The following is a 17,047-nucleotide window of genomic DNA, read 5'->3' as shown; positions in this document are numbered from 1 at the left end:
AATTTGCCGGAGCACGTTCAGCTACGCAAAATACACCGAGTCATGACGTCATGGTGCTCTTGACCAAGTCGACGCACCGAATCCGCCAGTACATTCCTATAGTGCAAAAAGAAAGTAACTGGAAGAAATGTACAGTATCATGACTCGTAAACAAACCTAACAATCATAACGTGCGTATTAACGTGTTAAAATGATTGAAGAGAAATGCAGGGAAAGCGTAACAACCTTCCTGGACCGTCAGGCGAGGGGCTGCGTTAAACCTAATTCAAGGGCTAACGTGATTAGAGTTCATGCACGGCCTCAGAGATGTGCCTCCAAAAGCGGGTCTTTGGGGGCAGCCTTTGTTGTGGCGAAACGCATTCCATCTTTCTCATTTGCGTCGAGAGTTGTGAAAGCTGCTTGGCGTCAATGTGCCGTTGCGGAAGAAAGATCGGAAACAGGTGGCGCACTGATCGCCAGCTCCAGCCAATCGTGGGAGGCCGGATAAGACACGTCAGCGAATTGAACACCCCGAGAATAGCTCCCCACGATTTGCCAAATGATGACACTAAGTGAAAGTTCTCTGTAGTGACTCGCATTGCCCGATCGACACATGTGAAGGAGCATATCCGCCATGACAAGACTGTTTTTGGGACCATACACGATGCGAACTTCACAACGCATTAGTCGCAGCCCGAGACGTTGGGAATATGCACGTCATGATCCATGTTTCAAACAAAGATAATCAACGATTCTTGTTAGTTTCGGAAATCAACTGAGTCAGCATTCCACGTAAAAGGTAAGGCCTTTTTTTCAATTTAGGCATAGCGTTGCGTAGTTTTTGTGACTGATAGCGAGGGAAACACTATAGGCCATCACTTGCCTTTACATTGCGTTTGGGAAACAACATCAAAAAGCCCTAGATATCATTTGTCTGATAAAAGAATAACTGCAAGATTAGAATCGCACAATGCCATTGTACACTTAGCAGGTCAAATGAGATATTCGCAGGGTATCGTGCCGAAGCCACAGAAATCTTAAAGGGGCCCTGAAACACTTTTTGAGCATGGTCAGAAAACGCGGCTTATTAGTAGTAGAGGCTCCCTACAACACGCGAGCCAAATGTAATAGCGCAGCACGCGGCCTAAAATTCAAAATAAATGATCAAAGCCAGCTAAAAATCGCTTTCTCTTCCCTCGACAAATGACAGAAAATGCTCAAAAATCACACGTACATTACCCATCTATTAGCCATTGGCTGATTTGAACATGGCGCGCTCGGTTGTTAGAGATCACCGCGTGAGGCCGTCACTTGTCCTCGCGTGCGAACCAAGACATATCGGGCCAAATACGAAGGGGTTGAACACAGTATGCAGTGCGTGTGGAGAGGAAGAAGATACTGCCGAACACTTGATAATGTTCTGTAAAGGGCTTCACCCTATAGTTCAGGATGATGGCGCAGAGTTTCTCAAAGCACTGGGGTTTAGGGACAGGGAGGGCAAAATAGACTAAGCGGGTAGACCTAACTAGAAGGAGGTTATCGATTGGTGGCTAAAGTAGAGGCACGAGTGAAAATGAAACCCTTCACTGCAAAGTTCGAATCCTCAACCTCACTATTTAAAGAAAAAAAAAAGATATATCTAATGGTTAGTTCACTAAGTATTACGGCTAGGTGGCGTTAGCTGGCACCCGATCTAAAGGGTACAGCCACATCCATTCATCAATGTGCCCGCATTCGCGCTGAAAAAGACGTGTATTAGAAAAAAAATTTTCTCAAGGTCACGAGGCGTGTGTGACGTATTTTGTTTGCCCCTTCCATCCCTCCTTGATTAGCTTCCAGCGCTTTCGTTGGAACGAGAGCAAAGATAATGCGACTGCAGCGTGTGACAATTCTTTGTAACTCCACTCGCACTGGATAGATTCCTATAATTTTTGCAGGATTGAATTTGAGAGTCAATACGCTTTCGCAGTAAATTAATTATATGATTACTCAAAAAAGTGTTTCAGGGCCCCCTTAAAAAAATACTTGCAATTAGGCTGCTAGCATGTGGCATTCCCGAACGTAATTAACCTTGAAGCTTCGAGAGTTGGCAAACCGAGAATGATCTGGCGCAAAGGGCTGGTCACATTGAACAGATGTCGAAATGATGTGAACCATTCCAATGAATTTTTACCTCAAGTTTGGCTGAAACATTCCTAGGAGTACAGGCAATTACACACACACAAAAAGATGGCGGCACTACGGAAACTTTCATCATCGTATGCATTTTAACAAAGGTAGGCACGCCATTAATTCTTACATGAACGAATCGTGACTGCCCGCTCGGCACCCAACAAAATATTGCTCGTGTCCTTGAAATTCTGATAAGATCCGTATCTCACCTGTCGCGTCTGGAACTTTAAAAGCACACATTGCTGAAGTGTCTCGTGGCAACACAGTTTTCGCACGTCTCTGCCCTTGTCGCAGGCCGTCCTCGCGTGGAAGTTGTCCCCGAAACAAGTTCGAGTGCTCCTCCCACCGCACCGATGGTTGGTTCCCGAAGAGCTTCCCTCCAGTTTTCCAGCTGCAGCGGTGCTAACGCCGATGCGCCACGGCGTTACCACTTCGTCGCACCGACAGTGCTAGCAAGCGTCGCCAGCGCCTTTCGAACCGCTAAGGCCTTGTTGCATCTGTACCATTGCCCTCACCCGGGCTTTAGTAAGCACCAATGAAGCGACTCAAGGAGCTTCTACGACAATAAAAGGGTCTTTTGCGATGAGTTCCTTGCGGTCGCCTAAGTCGCACAGGCGGCGCAGTCGTGATGCGGTCGTCCAATTTTTCGGAAATATGCAGCCTTCCGTGGAAACGAGTGCTTTCGTATACGCTGTGGTCAGTGCTCGTTGAACGCCTTTTTGTGATGACGTTGAAGTCGTCGACCAAAAGGTAGAACGTAGAAGCAATGTCTCGGGCTTGTTGCTTTGTGGGTGTAGAGCGAGACACGCACCTAATTGCGCCTTTCTCCAGCACATGTACGGGTGTGAGACCTAATGTCGTCGAACATCTGAATCCACGCCATCCGCTGCAACGTGTCGTCGAATCCAAACACTCGTTCAAGTCCAACGCGTTAGCGATAGCCGTCGAACGCTCGAGTCCACGCCGCCTGCTACAGGAGGTCGTCGATGTATCAACGCTGGTCACTGAATCCCGTCCGACGTGTCGTCAAAATTAGGCGGTGGCAGTCAAGCAGTGGAAGCTATGACGCTTGCTACTGGACGGCCTGACGCATTCCTTCAGCCCAGCGCGATTTGAAGGTTATCGCGAGAGCTTAGATCAGGAACAAGAACAGTGCCACTGCCCATAATCTACCGAGGACAGATTATCAGACAACCTTCCCTCACTCACTCTTTTTGCTGTTGCACAAGCTTGTGACACTCACGTCCGAGCAAGGCGCTCATTTCCTTCAATTACTTCATGCATCCTCCTTTATTTTTTTTGACAATAATCTGGGCACGCATCGAAAGTTCCATCTCTTATGCCCTACGGCAAAAAAAAAAAAAACTTCCACAATCTTGTTGGCAAGCAAGGCAAAATGACGTTGCGATGCTTGTATATCTTAAAATGTCGTTCGAACGAAACAGCGCCGCCGCCCGGTCTTACCCATAAGTTTAGTTATCGCCAGGAGAGATAAGGGCCGAGGAGCAAGATCGCGACGAATAGAAAACCTAAAATAGAGAGAAAGGGCTGAGAGTTCATCGCGGGAGGGGGAGAGGGGGTGTCGTGGCGTGAGAAGAGGACGCGAATCCGCTTGGCTGGTTGGCTCTCGCTCGATAATTTTCAAATCGCTGTATACTGTGCGTGGGCGTATAGACAGGTTAAATTGCAGACATGGTGTCGTGTCCGCCGCGTGCGGTGGGGAACGAGCGACCCAGCTGCAATGTAATTAGAGCCAGTTCCAGAAGGCATGAAAAACAGCCCCGGAATTTCATTAGAGAGAAGGCCTAAGAGGCCGGCCCCGCTGTGGTGGTCCAGTGGCTAAGGTACTCGGCTGCTGACCCGCAGGTCGCGGGATCGAAATCCGGCTGCGGCGGCTGCATTTCCGACGGAGGCGGAAACGTTGTAGGCCAGTGTGCTCAGATTTGGGTGCACGTTAAAGAGCCCCAGGTGGTCGAAATCGCCGGAGCCCTCCACTACGGCGTCTCTCATATTCATATGGTGGTTTTAGGACGTTAAACCCCACATATCCATCAATTTTATTTCCAACGGTTTCGACCGGTGGATCGGTCTTCGTGAGGGTTTGCGAACAAGTACTGTATATATATATATATATATATATATATATATATATATATATATATATATATATATATATATATATATATATATATATATATATATATATATATATATATATATATATATATATATATATATATCATCAGAGAAGTTCAGAAGTTCCTGTTTTACTAGAGCATGCCCACGATTGCAGTACAAACTTTCTGTGTAGTTCACTTAATATTCATCAGAAATACTGTTTCACCACACACACACACAAAAAGAACGTCACAGCAATCGGTTGCTTTACAATTTAACCCTGATCGTTATGGGCTTAGTATTTTTGCCAGTGACAACGTCCATCCCTTATGTCCTGTCGGAGCAGTCAAGGAATGAGCGATGTTGTCAGTATGATTTTCGAACGTATCAACATCACACTTGTAGTTCAGAAGAGCCAATTTCGGGTAACCAAAAAGTATTTCCTTTCACTACTGGTTACAGCTTAATTCTTTCTTCGTGAGCTCGCAATAAGATTTCGCTTCATTCCATTTCTTGAAGTCTGATTAACGGAAACCGTAGAGTGAGAGAGATAGAGAGAAGCAAAGTAAATGCAGAGAGGTTAGCCAGGTCGAACTCGGTTTGCTGCGCTACACGGGAGAAGGGGAAAGGGGAGAAAAAGAATATAGAAGTAAACAGAGGTAAAGTAACACGCACCGGCACGCAAATATGAACGTGTCCATGAACATGACCAGAAACTGTGAACTCGGTAAGCGTAGAGTCTTCACGACACATGTAGACGCAAAACTATATTCCCACGACCAAGAAACAAACCGTAAGCGAAATAGGCGGAAGTTGTACGCCCCGGCAGCAGTAATGTGATACAACAAAAAAAAAAGAGAAAATGATAACACCAGTTTGGGTCATAGGTGAACTCTCAGTAGGCTTTGTGGCTGAGCCAGACAAGTGCAGCAGGTACTCGGACCTGTTCAGCTGCCTGGTATCCCGCTTTATTGTTCGAGTATGAAGCTGCTGGCGGAGATGCTACAGGAAATGTAACACTTTTACGTTTAACGCATCCCATTGAGCTCACTCGCGAATGAACACAGTCGTGAACTACAATAATGTATCGTTGCTCTTCATGCTCTTCTTGGGCAAAATGTCACAAGGTTTCTTGTACTAGTTCACGAATAAAGTGAGCGGACATAATGAGACCGTGTATATAGTGAAAGCCAAGCTTCCCGACAGCACCTGATAACGTCAGCAAAGATGCGGCTGCAGACGCTGCGTTAGCTAGGAAGTAGACTATAGCGTCTGCGCGAATCCGCGCAATGAATTACAATGGTCATCTGCTCAATAATGACCTTCGTCCTCTCAATACAAGTGGGTAAAGCGATTATAACTTCCTTGAGCGTTAGCCGCACTGGCCTACATGACCCAAACAAGACAATTCCGTCTTTCAGATTGTGCAGTGTCCTATGAGATGTGGTAACAAAGGCAGAGAGAAAGAGAAAAGAAGCTTATAACTGATCAATAACATTTTATTATGAAATGATCTAACATATACGTAGCACAAGTGACTTGGATAACGACAAACATGATACCACTTTCCATTTATCTATATTGCGCGGAACTCGATGTATGCGTTGATGCAGATGGCAATGAAAAAAAGTCACACCTACTGTCCGGTTCTTCCTCTGGCACGATCCACTTATTTATACTCTTAACGTATAGTACCAAGCGGCTCCAAACACTCTCATCTAAGTTTTTCGCTAACATTCGACGCCACACTAGACAATCGCCGGAGCCTAACGAAGAAAATTACCTTACGCATTGAGATCGAAATCCGCGATGAAAAGGATACACTAATCACAAAGCGATAACGGGGAAACCCTATGCCTCTATAATTACGCGCTTGAAAGGGATGTTTTCTCGCATCGACGTTGCATAACAGCCGGGCGGTTTCTGTATTTGAAGACAGGAGTTGCTAATTAGCGGGACTTACCACATGCACGCGTGCGTAATCCTTGCGTCTTGCTTACCTCATAACTTTCAGACACGCCTTCATTAACCAGCCATACTTGTTTTCTTTATCGTCTCTTCAAACCAAAAGGTACTCATGCGCACCCACTGCCTCGGTCAGGACAACTCGTCAGTCATTTCTTGGAAGTCCGCAAGGTAGGCTCTACAAGGTTTTCAGGTACGCGGGGGAGTGCAGAGGACACGTAGAAGCAGTAAAGGGGCTGGATCGCTTGAACGGATGATTGATTCAACATCCCGCTCAAGATCCGTCTCCCCATTGTGTTTTCGGCCACGACTCGTGGACAAGGACACGAGCAAATGTTGCCCCGAGGCGAGAGATTCACGTCAACGTGGCGAAGAGAACCGGCGGATAATGCGAAAATCACGGTCCCTCTCCCAGGCGTGATCACTGCGAGCTTCCAGGGTTTGCGTGCGCACATACCGGTGGGATTTCGCGTTCGTCACCGCCTTCTTTCAGCGCTGACCCCCGTGGACCCCGCCGATTTTACTCACTCCCTCACACGGCACCAGCCGTTTGGCCCGTACTCGAAGGACCAAAGAGCGCGCGCCGTGGTCACTTGAAACAAAAGTACATCGAGGGAAAGGGATTGCCGTTCGAATCTGGAGCATTCCTGAGCTATAGCGTCCGAGCGTCTGTGTGAGCATGCGGTATGCTCATCCCCGTAGTTATACCTCGCCACTGGTCCGCCTGGCCAACTCTCTCCTCGTGGTGGTGGTGGTGGCCGGACTCTGCTTTTGTGCGTTTTTGTGGCTCGTCGAGGGGAATATGAGAGCGTAGCTGAGAAAGGGCACTCGAGCGGTGAAAGGTGAAGCGAAAATCGCCGCCCGTCGGCGAGGAGGTGGAGCGGCCAGGGTTAGAGGCCCTCCACACACACGATTGTCCGCGAGCGCGTCCGCTGCGCTTCGTGAGGTCCGACGCTGGCTGGCGTCGCCGACGCGTTGCGCAATGTAGGTCGGCTGCACCTGATTGGCGGCGGAAGAAACGGCGCCGATGGCCGGGCGTAGCTCTATAAAACCCGAGATGAGCTACGGCGGGAAACTCATCCTTCCGACACTTGCCCGAAGTGCTCCAACACCGGTCTCACGCCGAGTCTTGACGCCCGTCGCCATGCACAAGGTGAGTTTCGGCGATATGGACGACCGACCGGAACGATAGGACGCACTCGTAGCGGAGACCGGGGCGGTGGCACGCTCCCTGGATTTGTGCCCCGTCCTCGGTCTCCGCGATTCGAGTCCAGATCGAAGTACACGGATAAGGGATTACGGCAGCGTAAACCAACCGTCCTGCTCTTAACGCGCCCAAAGTCGCTAACCCGGACTTCGTTGACTTAGTACGCTCGATCATTCGGTGCTGCTGGTTTAATTACGCATTTGTTCGTTTCTTCTGCCGGCGCTCACAGCACCTGACGTCTGAGAAGCCTGTTGATGAACAACCTTATGAATCCAATATGTAGATAATTGTGTGTTTTGTTGAGGTTTCAGGCTGTTCAGTGTTATTCTTCTTTAGGTATTTAACGTTTGTTTCGAAGAGCGTTGCTGAGTTGCCTTCACCACCAGCTTTTTTGAACCATCCCATTAGCAACCGCAAACTGTTCCAGTTTATGCTGCAATGTGTTTAAATATTTTTCCATTTATGCACCCCTGAACACGTTCGAAAGCAAATATGATAAGAACACGTGCTGTCATATAGCAGTCGGCAATGTACAACCTCTCAAGTTATTTTCAAATAACTTCATCTGCACGACTGTTTTAGAAGCGTACGTTTAGCGTACAACTTGCGGTTGCCCCCGTTTGTTCCACAGCATTATTACGCCACGTTTTCTTCTTCAGTGGCGTATACTTACGCGCAGATAAACGTTAGCTCTGAAAGCTGATCACCACGTTACATAAAGCTCCCAACCGGCAGTCGTGACTCCCTTATTATAATGTCTTAGTTTAACTGAACAGTGATTTTTTATTTGTCTGATCGCTAATAATAAGGTATATTTATACAATCTATTCAAAAGGAAGATCCCTTTGTAGTTAACATTGGGTTACGTTCAGACGCGGCCACGTTAAATGAAGCTGTTATGGTTAAACAATGCAAGGCCAGATTGGTTTGTAACAAGTCCTACACAACTCAGTTATTTCCTTCTACCTGCGGCGCTAAGTCTCATAATTTGCGAGGTACTTGTGAGACCGAGTGATCGGTTGCTAGTTAAAGAGCCCCAATAAGCGAAAGCCGGTAGTGCGTATTGTTCTTACACAGTAGCTCTGTTTGCAGCATAATTCAAGCGGAAGGTCTTCTTAATAAACCCAACCCCTTGTTGTATTGAAGCTGTTGCACGCATCATTGGCGCAGTCTAACAGCCTGGTACATTCGAGCTAAAAAATCTTTTGGGAGCTTTGCGTGGTTTTAGGGCTACTTTTCCCATCACCGCTTTAATGTCACTGAAAAAGGAAGACAACACTTCCTTTATTCAACCGGCGTTCTTGACATGTTACTTAAGTAAAATTGCGTGTGCGTCGTTCGGATGCCTAAATTAGCTCCAAACTAAATTGTATGAACAGTCTACATCTGTCTCAAAGACCGTAAGTTTCCTACAAGCGAAATGTGATTGGGACGTTAAACCCCACATATCAATCATCAAATGTGATCAAGTGTGCACGTGAACAGATTTTGTTTTATAAGTGCTTACACCATAATATCCGGCTGAAGAACAAATGTTTATTTTCTTGAGACAGAAACAGTAAAGGAAGTAGAAAAGAGCAAGATTAACCTAAATGGTAAAAAGACGATGCGCTGGCATTCGCGACTGTTGTTTTTGGCTGTCGTGATAATGAGAAAGAGTTATAAACTTTATTTTACGGCCGGGCGCGTGTTTTCTCTTCGCCCAGAGGTGGCTGACTTCCTTTTTCCAGGTAGCCGACAATTAAGCGCAAAAATTAGACTTCCTGCATGCAGCGCTTACGATGTCATCCTGGCCGATCCCCGAGAATAATAGCAAGACAAACATCTGTTGCTTTGAAATAATATTTCATTCACTCAAGTGCATACTTTCCTATTCGGTGTCTCATGTTGCATTCGCCTTTTTGTTTTGTTTTTCAGCTCGTAATCCTCTTCGCCTGCATCTGCGTTGTCGTAAGTTACCTTTCATCAAATATTTCAAGAATTAGCATATCCTTCTCGGAAGGAAAAAGCAAGAACATATGCTAGAAATGTAGTCTTTTAATGAACACTCCATAAAATGACACGTCATGTTGTTTCAGTCGCAGAAGCATACAGGAGAAAAAAAAGGGGGGAACATCGCGTTTTGAATAATCGCTAAAAGGTTGTACGGGGATGTCCTAACAAACTTCGTGTTTTTATATGAGCAAAAAGTTTTATTCTAGGAGAGCGATACAACAGATCACATATGTTGAGGCATGAAAACATCCGTTGTATAAAAGGTAGACGTGATGCGTTCGGCGCTAATATAGTGCTTTAGCAGTGCCGGTTTGCCGCGTTAAGTAGAGAAATGCTGTATCATCTAGGTAGACATGTAGCTTTCTTTAAGACTATGTAGTAGCACGAGTTGCTTGTTGTGTACAACAACGTAATGAGATTACCATTAGATATTACCAAATTTTCAATTATGATATCCTTAACCCCGGTTTGTTCCCTAATCCCCTCTTCTCTCTTCTTGTCTCTTAATTATAGTTGAAACCAAGAAGAGGAAATGGACATGGGTCGGGCATGTAGCACATAGACAGGATAACCGCTGGTCATTAATGGTAACTAACTGGTTTTCTAGAGAAGGCAGGCGGGTTAGCGGGAGACAGATGTTTAGGTGGGCAGATGAGATTAAGAAGTTTAAATTGGCAGCAGCAAGCACAAGACCGAGTTGACTGGCAGAACACGGGAGAGGCCTTTGTCATGAAGTGGATGTAGTCAGGATGATGATGATCATGATGATGATGATGATGACGATGATGACCAATGTGGCCTATGGAGGTCTTGCAGACCAAAAACAAACTACATGCCGAAAACTATGGTACGGTATCTTCGTATTTACCGTATAGTAAAGTGGGCATAGGTAAACAAACCTTAGTTATTTAGGCATTGAAGGTTCACGTGAATATAACATTTGGAATTGCAGAAAAAAAGTAGCTTGTATAAGCTTTACTCCTAAGGATTTAACATGCATGTTTCAAAGTGAGAAGAAACTCATAATAAGACGATGAGAAGCTACCATGCGAACTACTTTGAGTCAATCAGGAATCGCTATGACTAACTTAACGTTCGTGAACGCAGAGCACAAAGTCAGAAACGTTGGTAGGACTTCACCGTGAATGATTTTTAACTGCGCTAACAAAGGTGGATATTGACGACGGGAGGAGACTATACACACGTCTAATCTTCTCCTCTCTTCTTTCGTTAGTGTTTATATGCGCTCTTAAAAAAAATTATTTACAACGTTTACGAAAGCGCCACACGCGCCCTCACAACGGCAACCTCTGAACGCAGGCCGCACAGCGGGGCTTCGCACCGGTGGAGAACTACCCTCCAATCCCGTACTCCTTCAACTACGCCAGCCAGGACGCTGAGGGCTCGCACACGCACGAGCAGAGCGGCGACGGCGCCGGACGTGTCACGGGACGCTACACCATCCAGCTCGCCGACGGCCGCACGCGCACCGTCACCTACACGGCCGACGAGAACGGATACCGCGCCGAGGTCGTTACCAACGAGCTGGGCACCGAATCCAAGAACCCCGCCGACGTTGTCTTCCAGTCGAGCGCCCCGACCGGACCCGAGGCTGCCATCGCCAACGAGCCCAACAGGATTAGGGGCTAAGCACTGAGACGCACTCCTTACCCGATCGCCTCCGCTTCCTTTTTACGTGCGACGTTATGTTCCTTCCGCGGACTTCTTCCGAGCATCCGAAGTCCCATTGCGTCGCAAGGCGTTGTAAATTTCTGTTCCTGTTCCTTCCTTGTCTCTCTTTGTTATTGTAATTGCGCTGTTAAACGTCCTTCTTCACTGTCCAAGTGCTGAATGTTGTCTTATTGTTACGCAGTTAGCTGCCCTCCTGTGTCCATACGTATATCACTGCTTCATCATTCAGTAGGTGGATGGATAGAATCCTTCTTCGGCTCAGAACACGCGGCTTTGCATATTACGTGTACAGGCCTGCGTGAAACTCGGGTTCGGTTCTCTTCCGTGCGGTTATACATCGTTGGGGAAAGGCTTTGCATTATAAGCGGGTCGTAGCAGCCGCTGGTGTACGGCTTGGCTTGCGGTACTACGTCTGTTTACTCTCAGAAGCGGGATCTTCCCATTCCTCGTTCCGGTTGTACTTTTTTTTTAGCCCTCGACCACACGTGCCAAGTTGCGCGATTTCGTCCACGAATACGCTGTTGCCTTAAGTGAATGTTATGTGTGTTTTGTCCCGATGTCTTGTCCTCTATTATCGCTACCTCGACGTCCCCTCAGCACCTGCCTCTTCACTGCTGCCGCGGGGAAAATGTCTGCCCGGTGTTGTGACTCTGGTGTACACGCGTGCATAATAAAGAGTGATACTCGTAGCCTGCCATCACCTGAGTTTTCATTGATTTTGTCAAGCTCCATGCAAAATGTAGGGAGCTCATGTATTGAAATTGAAATTTCATAAACTGAGGACAATTTAAAAGAGTTGTCCGGCAAGACCACATGTTAATGGAGCAGATAAATGCTTATGTTATACATCTCGTTAAATACGTGAAACCTTTCGGACTCTACTTCCGTATTTATTTTGCTCGTCTGCCACCCTTCGGCCCTTTCGAGGAAGAAGACATGAGTGGCCGATGATGAGGACGGGATTAACAACATTGCAGAACAACGACTTAGCTATCAGACCATGGCCCTTTCTTTCACCTTTATTGATATTCAATTAACAGCAGAGATAGAACTTCACAGAATTACTGACTTAAGACATGTCCACTTTGTGCAAAAAAAGACGAGTCAAGACAAAGGAAAGAGATAGAATTTGTCCTTTGAACTGTCCCTTGTTTTTTAAGCTAAGCAGATATGTCTCAAGTCAAGGGTCCCCATCAAATAGGTCGACTCCTATTTCTAGTACTTCTGGGGAATGTACCACGCCCATACATCTACCCCCTATCACGAGCAACTAAGTTCTGATATTATTGAGTGATATAGGTCTTCGCGACCAACTTGTATCCCTATTCACTTCTTCGTTGCATTTGCCTCGTGAAATAAGCAGTGCGACATTACCGCATTTATGAAAGGCCCATGTCAAGCAGGCTGTAGCGATTATTTGCCCGAATACAAATATTACCTCTATTTCAATGTCTATACGGCGTACACATATTACGAATACCAAGTTGTACGTACATCACTTTGTCACATGTCACATTAAGATTCGTACTTCTCTTGCTTTAGTCCGCCATGCACCCTCGTAAAACACAGCAGTGAGCATGTCATTAAGCTATGTCGAAGGGTCGCATCATGAACTCGACCTAGCGTGGTCATGAACACAGTGTTCGTCTTCTTTCTCCTATCGCCGAACGTGCATCGGACCTACAGAACTGCTCGCATTGTGCAAACACGCTGGTACACAGCTAAACACCAAATGAATCTCCTGGTAATTACTTGCAGATGCTTACCAAAACAGTTTGCATCGTAACATCGTTTGCCGTAGTTTTGAGGGCCAGGATACGTTGTTCTGTTTTTTTAGATAAAGCTGAATTGCAGATGGCTAGTGGGGGCGAAAGGCGTAAAATAAAGGAATACAATCGTTCCGAGATTGCACCCTGATTGATTGATATATGGGGTTTAACGATATGATTATGAGTGACGCGGTAGTAGAGGACTCCAGAAATTTCAACAACCTGGGGTTCTTTAACGTGCACCCAAATCTGAGCACACGGGCCTACCGCATTTCCACCTCCATCGGAAATGCAGCCGCCGCCGCCGGGATTCGATCCCGCGGCCCGCGGGTCAGCAGCCGAGTACCTTTGCCACTAGACTACCGCGGCGGCGTCCGAGGTTGCACCCTAACACCCACTAACGACGTACTGTGCGTCACACTGTGCTTTAACCAGGTGGTTGGCTAGCGCTATATGCTACTGCATAATTCAATGTGACAGCTGCATCAAGGGAATGTATAAGCCATTTGTTTCAGAAAGCGGACACTGCACGGCTGCAAAATAAATATTACCTAAGCCCAACTGCCCCTTGTTACGTTATTGCGCACTGCTTAAAAGACGAACACTTGAGATAACGTAACGTAACGATGAATAGCTACAAATTCACCCAAGCAGGCACCCAACTACTACCCCTTTCCCTTTTCTGGCGATAAACCGAAACCGCTTTTACCTGGGTTGCCACTTCATGCTTTCTCGATATCCCTAAGCAAACGCCTAATAATTAAGTAAATTATGTTGATGCTCACTTTCAGGGTGGTAGTCATAATTTTTTTTCGTGTGAATGGAGAGGCCTCAACTACCCGTTACGTATGTTCTTGCATGTGTCTGTGTCTGTAGTTTAAAAGCGTAAAAACCTTAGCTTGTTGGCATACTTACAGCGTAAAAAAACAGCGCAGGTATATGAGATATTTCATTTTGTATCGTACTGCATTCTATTAAACGTATTGTAACGGGGTCGCCATGCACAAGTCCTCGCCCCTGTCCATCTAACATCATTGAAGTGTCGTCAGTCGATAGTATCGTCGTCATGGCGCTTGTCGACACCGGAGCCGCTCTATCCGTCCTTTCCATCAACCTGTGCCGCAAACTCCGCAAAGTTCTGACGCCATTATCCGGCCTCTCTCTTAGAACGGCTAACGCACAAAGTGTAACACCTCTCGCAGCCTGTACCACACGAGTCGTCATCGAAGGGATTGTGTATATCGTCGAATTCGTAGTGCTGCCCTCGTGTTCCCATGACATGATACTCGGCTGGGACTTCCTTGCGAATAATAATGCCGTCATCGACTGCTGTCGTGCTGAACTTGAGCTATCTGCACTTCCTGTTGTTGACGCTGTCGAAGCCTCCCTGCCGTATTATAAACTGTCTGTTTCCGACGACACTACCGTATCACCGCGCTCTTCTCTGCTGGTGACTGTGTCATGTGACGCTATTTCCGACGGTGATGTTCTATTTACGCCCTCTGCCCTGTTCATTCAACGCAAATGTTCTCCACTGCCCATTGCTCTCCTTACTCTCCACCATGGCGTCACGAATACGCTCGTGTACAATACGCTAGAAGGGCCTTTACCTTTATTCTATGGTGAATGTCTCGGTCACGTGCATCCGATCGACGCCCGTCACATTTTTGACGCTCCATCTAGTTTACTTTCTACGGAGCTCAGCGCACTCATTTCTGACTCTGTTGTTGACCAGTCACTCCTTGACGCTTTCCACTGCTCCATCGATGTCGCAACGTCTTCGTCAGAACGAAGCCAGTTAGTGAACCTGCTGCAAAAGTTTCGTACTTCTTTTGACAGCCACGCTTCTGGTCTCAGTCGCACATCGAACATATCTCACAAGATTGACACAGGAAGCCACACGCCTCTACGGCAGCGCCCCTACCGAGTCTCAGCGTCGGAGCGCCGTGTTATTGACGACCAGGTTTCTGACATGCTCCAGCGGGGTATTGTACAGCCAACAGTCCCTGGGCGTCACCGGTCATTCTTGTTAAGAAGCAGGACGGCTCCATTCGGTTCTGTGTGGACTATCGACGTTTAAACAAGATCACGCATAAGGACGTTTACCCGTTACCGCGAATAGACAACGCCCTTGACTGTTTGCAGGGAGCAGAATACTTCTCTTCGCTGGATTTGTGGTCTGGATACTGGCAAGTTCCTTTGGAAGCATCTGACCGACCGAAAACAGCATTTGTCACACCTGATGAATTATACGAATTTACCCTTATGCCTTTCGGCCTTTGTAACGCTCCAGCCACTTTTGAAAGAATGATGGACACTATTTTACGAGGCCTCAAGTGGAACACATGTTTATGCTACCTCGATGACGTAGATGTCTTTTCCACTGATTTCGACACCCATTTAAATCGTCTCGAGCACGTCCTCACACCCCTCACCGACGCCGGCCTTCAACTCAACCTCAAGAAGTGTCGTTTTGGTGCTCAGCAGCTCACCATTCTTGGCCACGTCGTATCGCGGGACGGCATACTTCCCGACCCCGCCAAGCTTCGAGCAGACGCCGATTTTCCGAAGCCAAAGAACTTGAAGGAACTTGGATGTTTTGTCGGCTTGTCGTCATACTTCCGACGCTTTATTAGAAATTTTGCTTCCGTATGTGCGCCCCTTACGGACCTTTTTAGCCACGACAAGGACCTTTCCACCTGGTCACCAGCATGCGACGATGCGTTCACCAAATTACGCCGCCTGCTAACTTCACCACCCATCCTCGGCCACTACGATCCTGCCGCTCGCACGGAGGTTCATACTGATGCCAGCGGTGTTGGACTTGGCGCTGTGCTCGCGCAACGAAAGGCAGGGTTTGATGAATATGTCGTCGCCTACGCAAGCCGAACTTTGACGAAAGCCGAGGCTAACTACTCCGTGACCGAGAAAGAGTGTTTAGATATTATTTGGGCCCTTGGAAAATTTCGCCCCTACCTGTATGGTCACGCACTCGACATCGTCACTGACCACCACGCCCTTTGTTGGCTATCCACACTTAAAGACCCTTCCGGACAACTTGCTCGCTAGGCGCTCAAACTTCAGGAATACGACATCCGCGTTATTTACAGATCCGATCGTAAGCACACGGACGCCGAGGCCTTTTCTCGCTCACCCATATCGGATGAAGGTGTTTGCCCCTCTTCTTCACTACAGTATTAATACGTTGTTTTATTTTCTCTCGCATTGTACATTTTTTTTAATTTATTCCTCGATGTTGCGGCTTTTTATTCATATTTATTATGAATTTTCTGCAACCCCTCCTCTCTACTGAATGCTCTTCGGCACCTGTTGGGTACCATTAGTTAATCAAATAATTAATAATTATTTATTATTCAGTTATAGGTTTATAATAATAAATAAATAAATTCAATAATTAAAATAGTCTCTTGTATACCCGTGCCGTTTTTTACGCTGTATCTGTAGACATACAAAATTGAAAAATTACAGAGGGAAAAAGGTTCGACAGCCCCCCCCCCCCTCCTGACTATCCAAGTGCCCTCTTCATTTTACGCCATAAAATACTGCACACTTACAACCAGTGGTTTCAGAAAGATAGGCAGTGTGAAATTGTAGCCATTACGCTCGTTGTTTGCAGAAAACATAGCCATACTTTAACAAGCTGCTCGTGAGAGGTTTTTAACTGGGAAGACCATCTGTTTTCACACACTGCATACCCCACAGCTGAGACGTTCTAGCACCCATTATCTGGTAAGGAAAAATGTATAGCCGTAGAGTTGTGGTGCCCACATTAACGCCAAACCTGACTCAACCACAGAATTCTTTCCGACGCTCACGCCTTGGCGGGGATTTGCATCGCCGCATAGTGAACGAAAGAATGAACGCCCTCACGGGTCACAAAAGGCCGGGCAAGGACGGCAGTGGGTTAGACGCCCACGTCTACCGGTCTCTCGTGTGGGAACAACGCATTGTATTTGTAGAGTGCGATTGTTAAAGAAACAAGGAGACTCGCACAAACCCGTATGCTCACACACCCAGAGGCGGCACGAGAGCGAGTCGGGCTTACTGCGCAACGGCATCCGTCTGCTGCTGCCCTTCAGCTACAACTTATTTAAACTGAAGTAAAATACAAGGCTTCTGTTCCGGATGT

At 46.9% G+C, this 17,047-nt stretch overlaps 2 protein-coding genes across 5 annotated transcripts in view; one reads left to right on the top strand and one right to left on the bottom strand.

The window, feature by feature from the left end:
• The window catches only part of LOC142817763 (uncharacterized), a 379,761-nt gene extending 376,427 nt beyond the window's left edge, over positions 1-3,334 (bottom strand). For 2 of the 4 annotated variants that reach the window (XM_075895354.1, XM_075895356.1), the window contains exon 1: positions 2,361-3,332. In XM_075895354.1, the coding sequence (XP_075751469.1) occupies positions 2,361-2,391 (31 nt within the window). In that variant the 5' untranslated portion in view covers positions 2,392-3,332. Of the gene's footprint in view, positions 1-2,360 lie in introns of all 4 variants that reach the window. The other 2 variants (XM_075895358.1, XM_075895357.1) reach the window with 2 other exon arrangements.
• A 3,912-nt stretch (positions 3,335-7,246) lies between these two features.
• On the top strand, positions 7,247-11,480 carry LOC119174628 (cuticle protein 10.9). Its single transcript, XM_037425617.2, has 3 exons — positions 7,247-7,387; positions 9,359-9,391; positions 10,757-11,480. Exons 1-3 carry the CDS (start codon positions 7,262-7,264, stop codon positions 11,084-11,086), a joined length of 489 nt encoding a protein of 162 aa, XP_037281514.2. The 5' UTR covers positions 7,247-7,261; the 3' UTR covers positions 11,087-11,480.
• Positions 11,481-17,047: the final 5,567 nt, after the last annotated feature.

Source organism: Rhipicephalus microplus, chromosome 5, assembly GCF_043290135.1.
Source record: "Rhipicephalus microplus isolate Deutch F79 chromosome 5, USDA_Rmic, whole genome shotgun sequence".
Lineage (NCBI taxonomy): Eukaryota > Metazoa > Arthropoda > Arachnida > Ixodida > Ixodidae > Rhipicephalus > Rhipicephalus microplus.
Note: the sequence above shows the minus strand (reverse complement) of the source record. Positions and strands in the feature narration are given on the sequence as shown.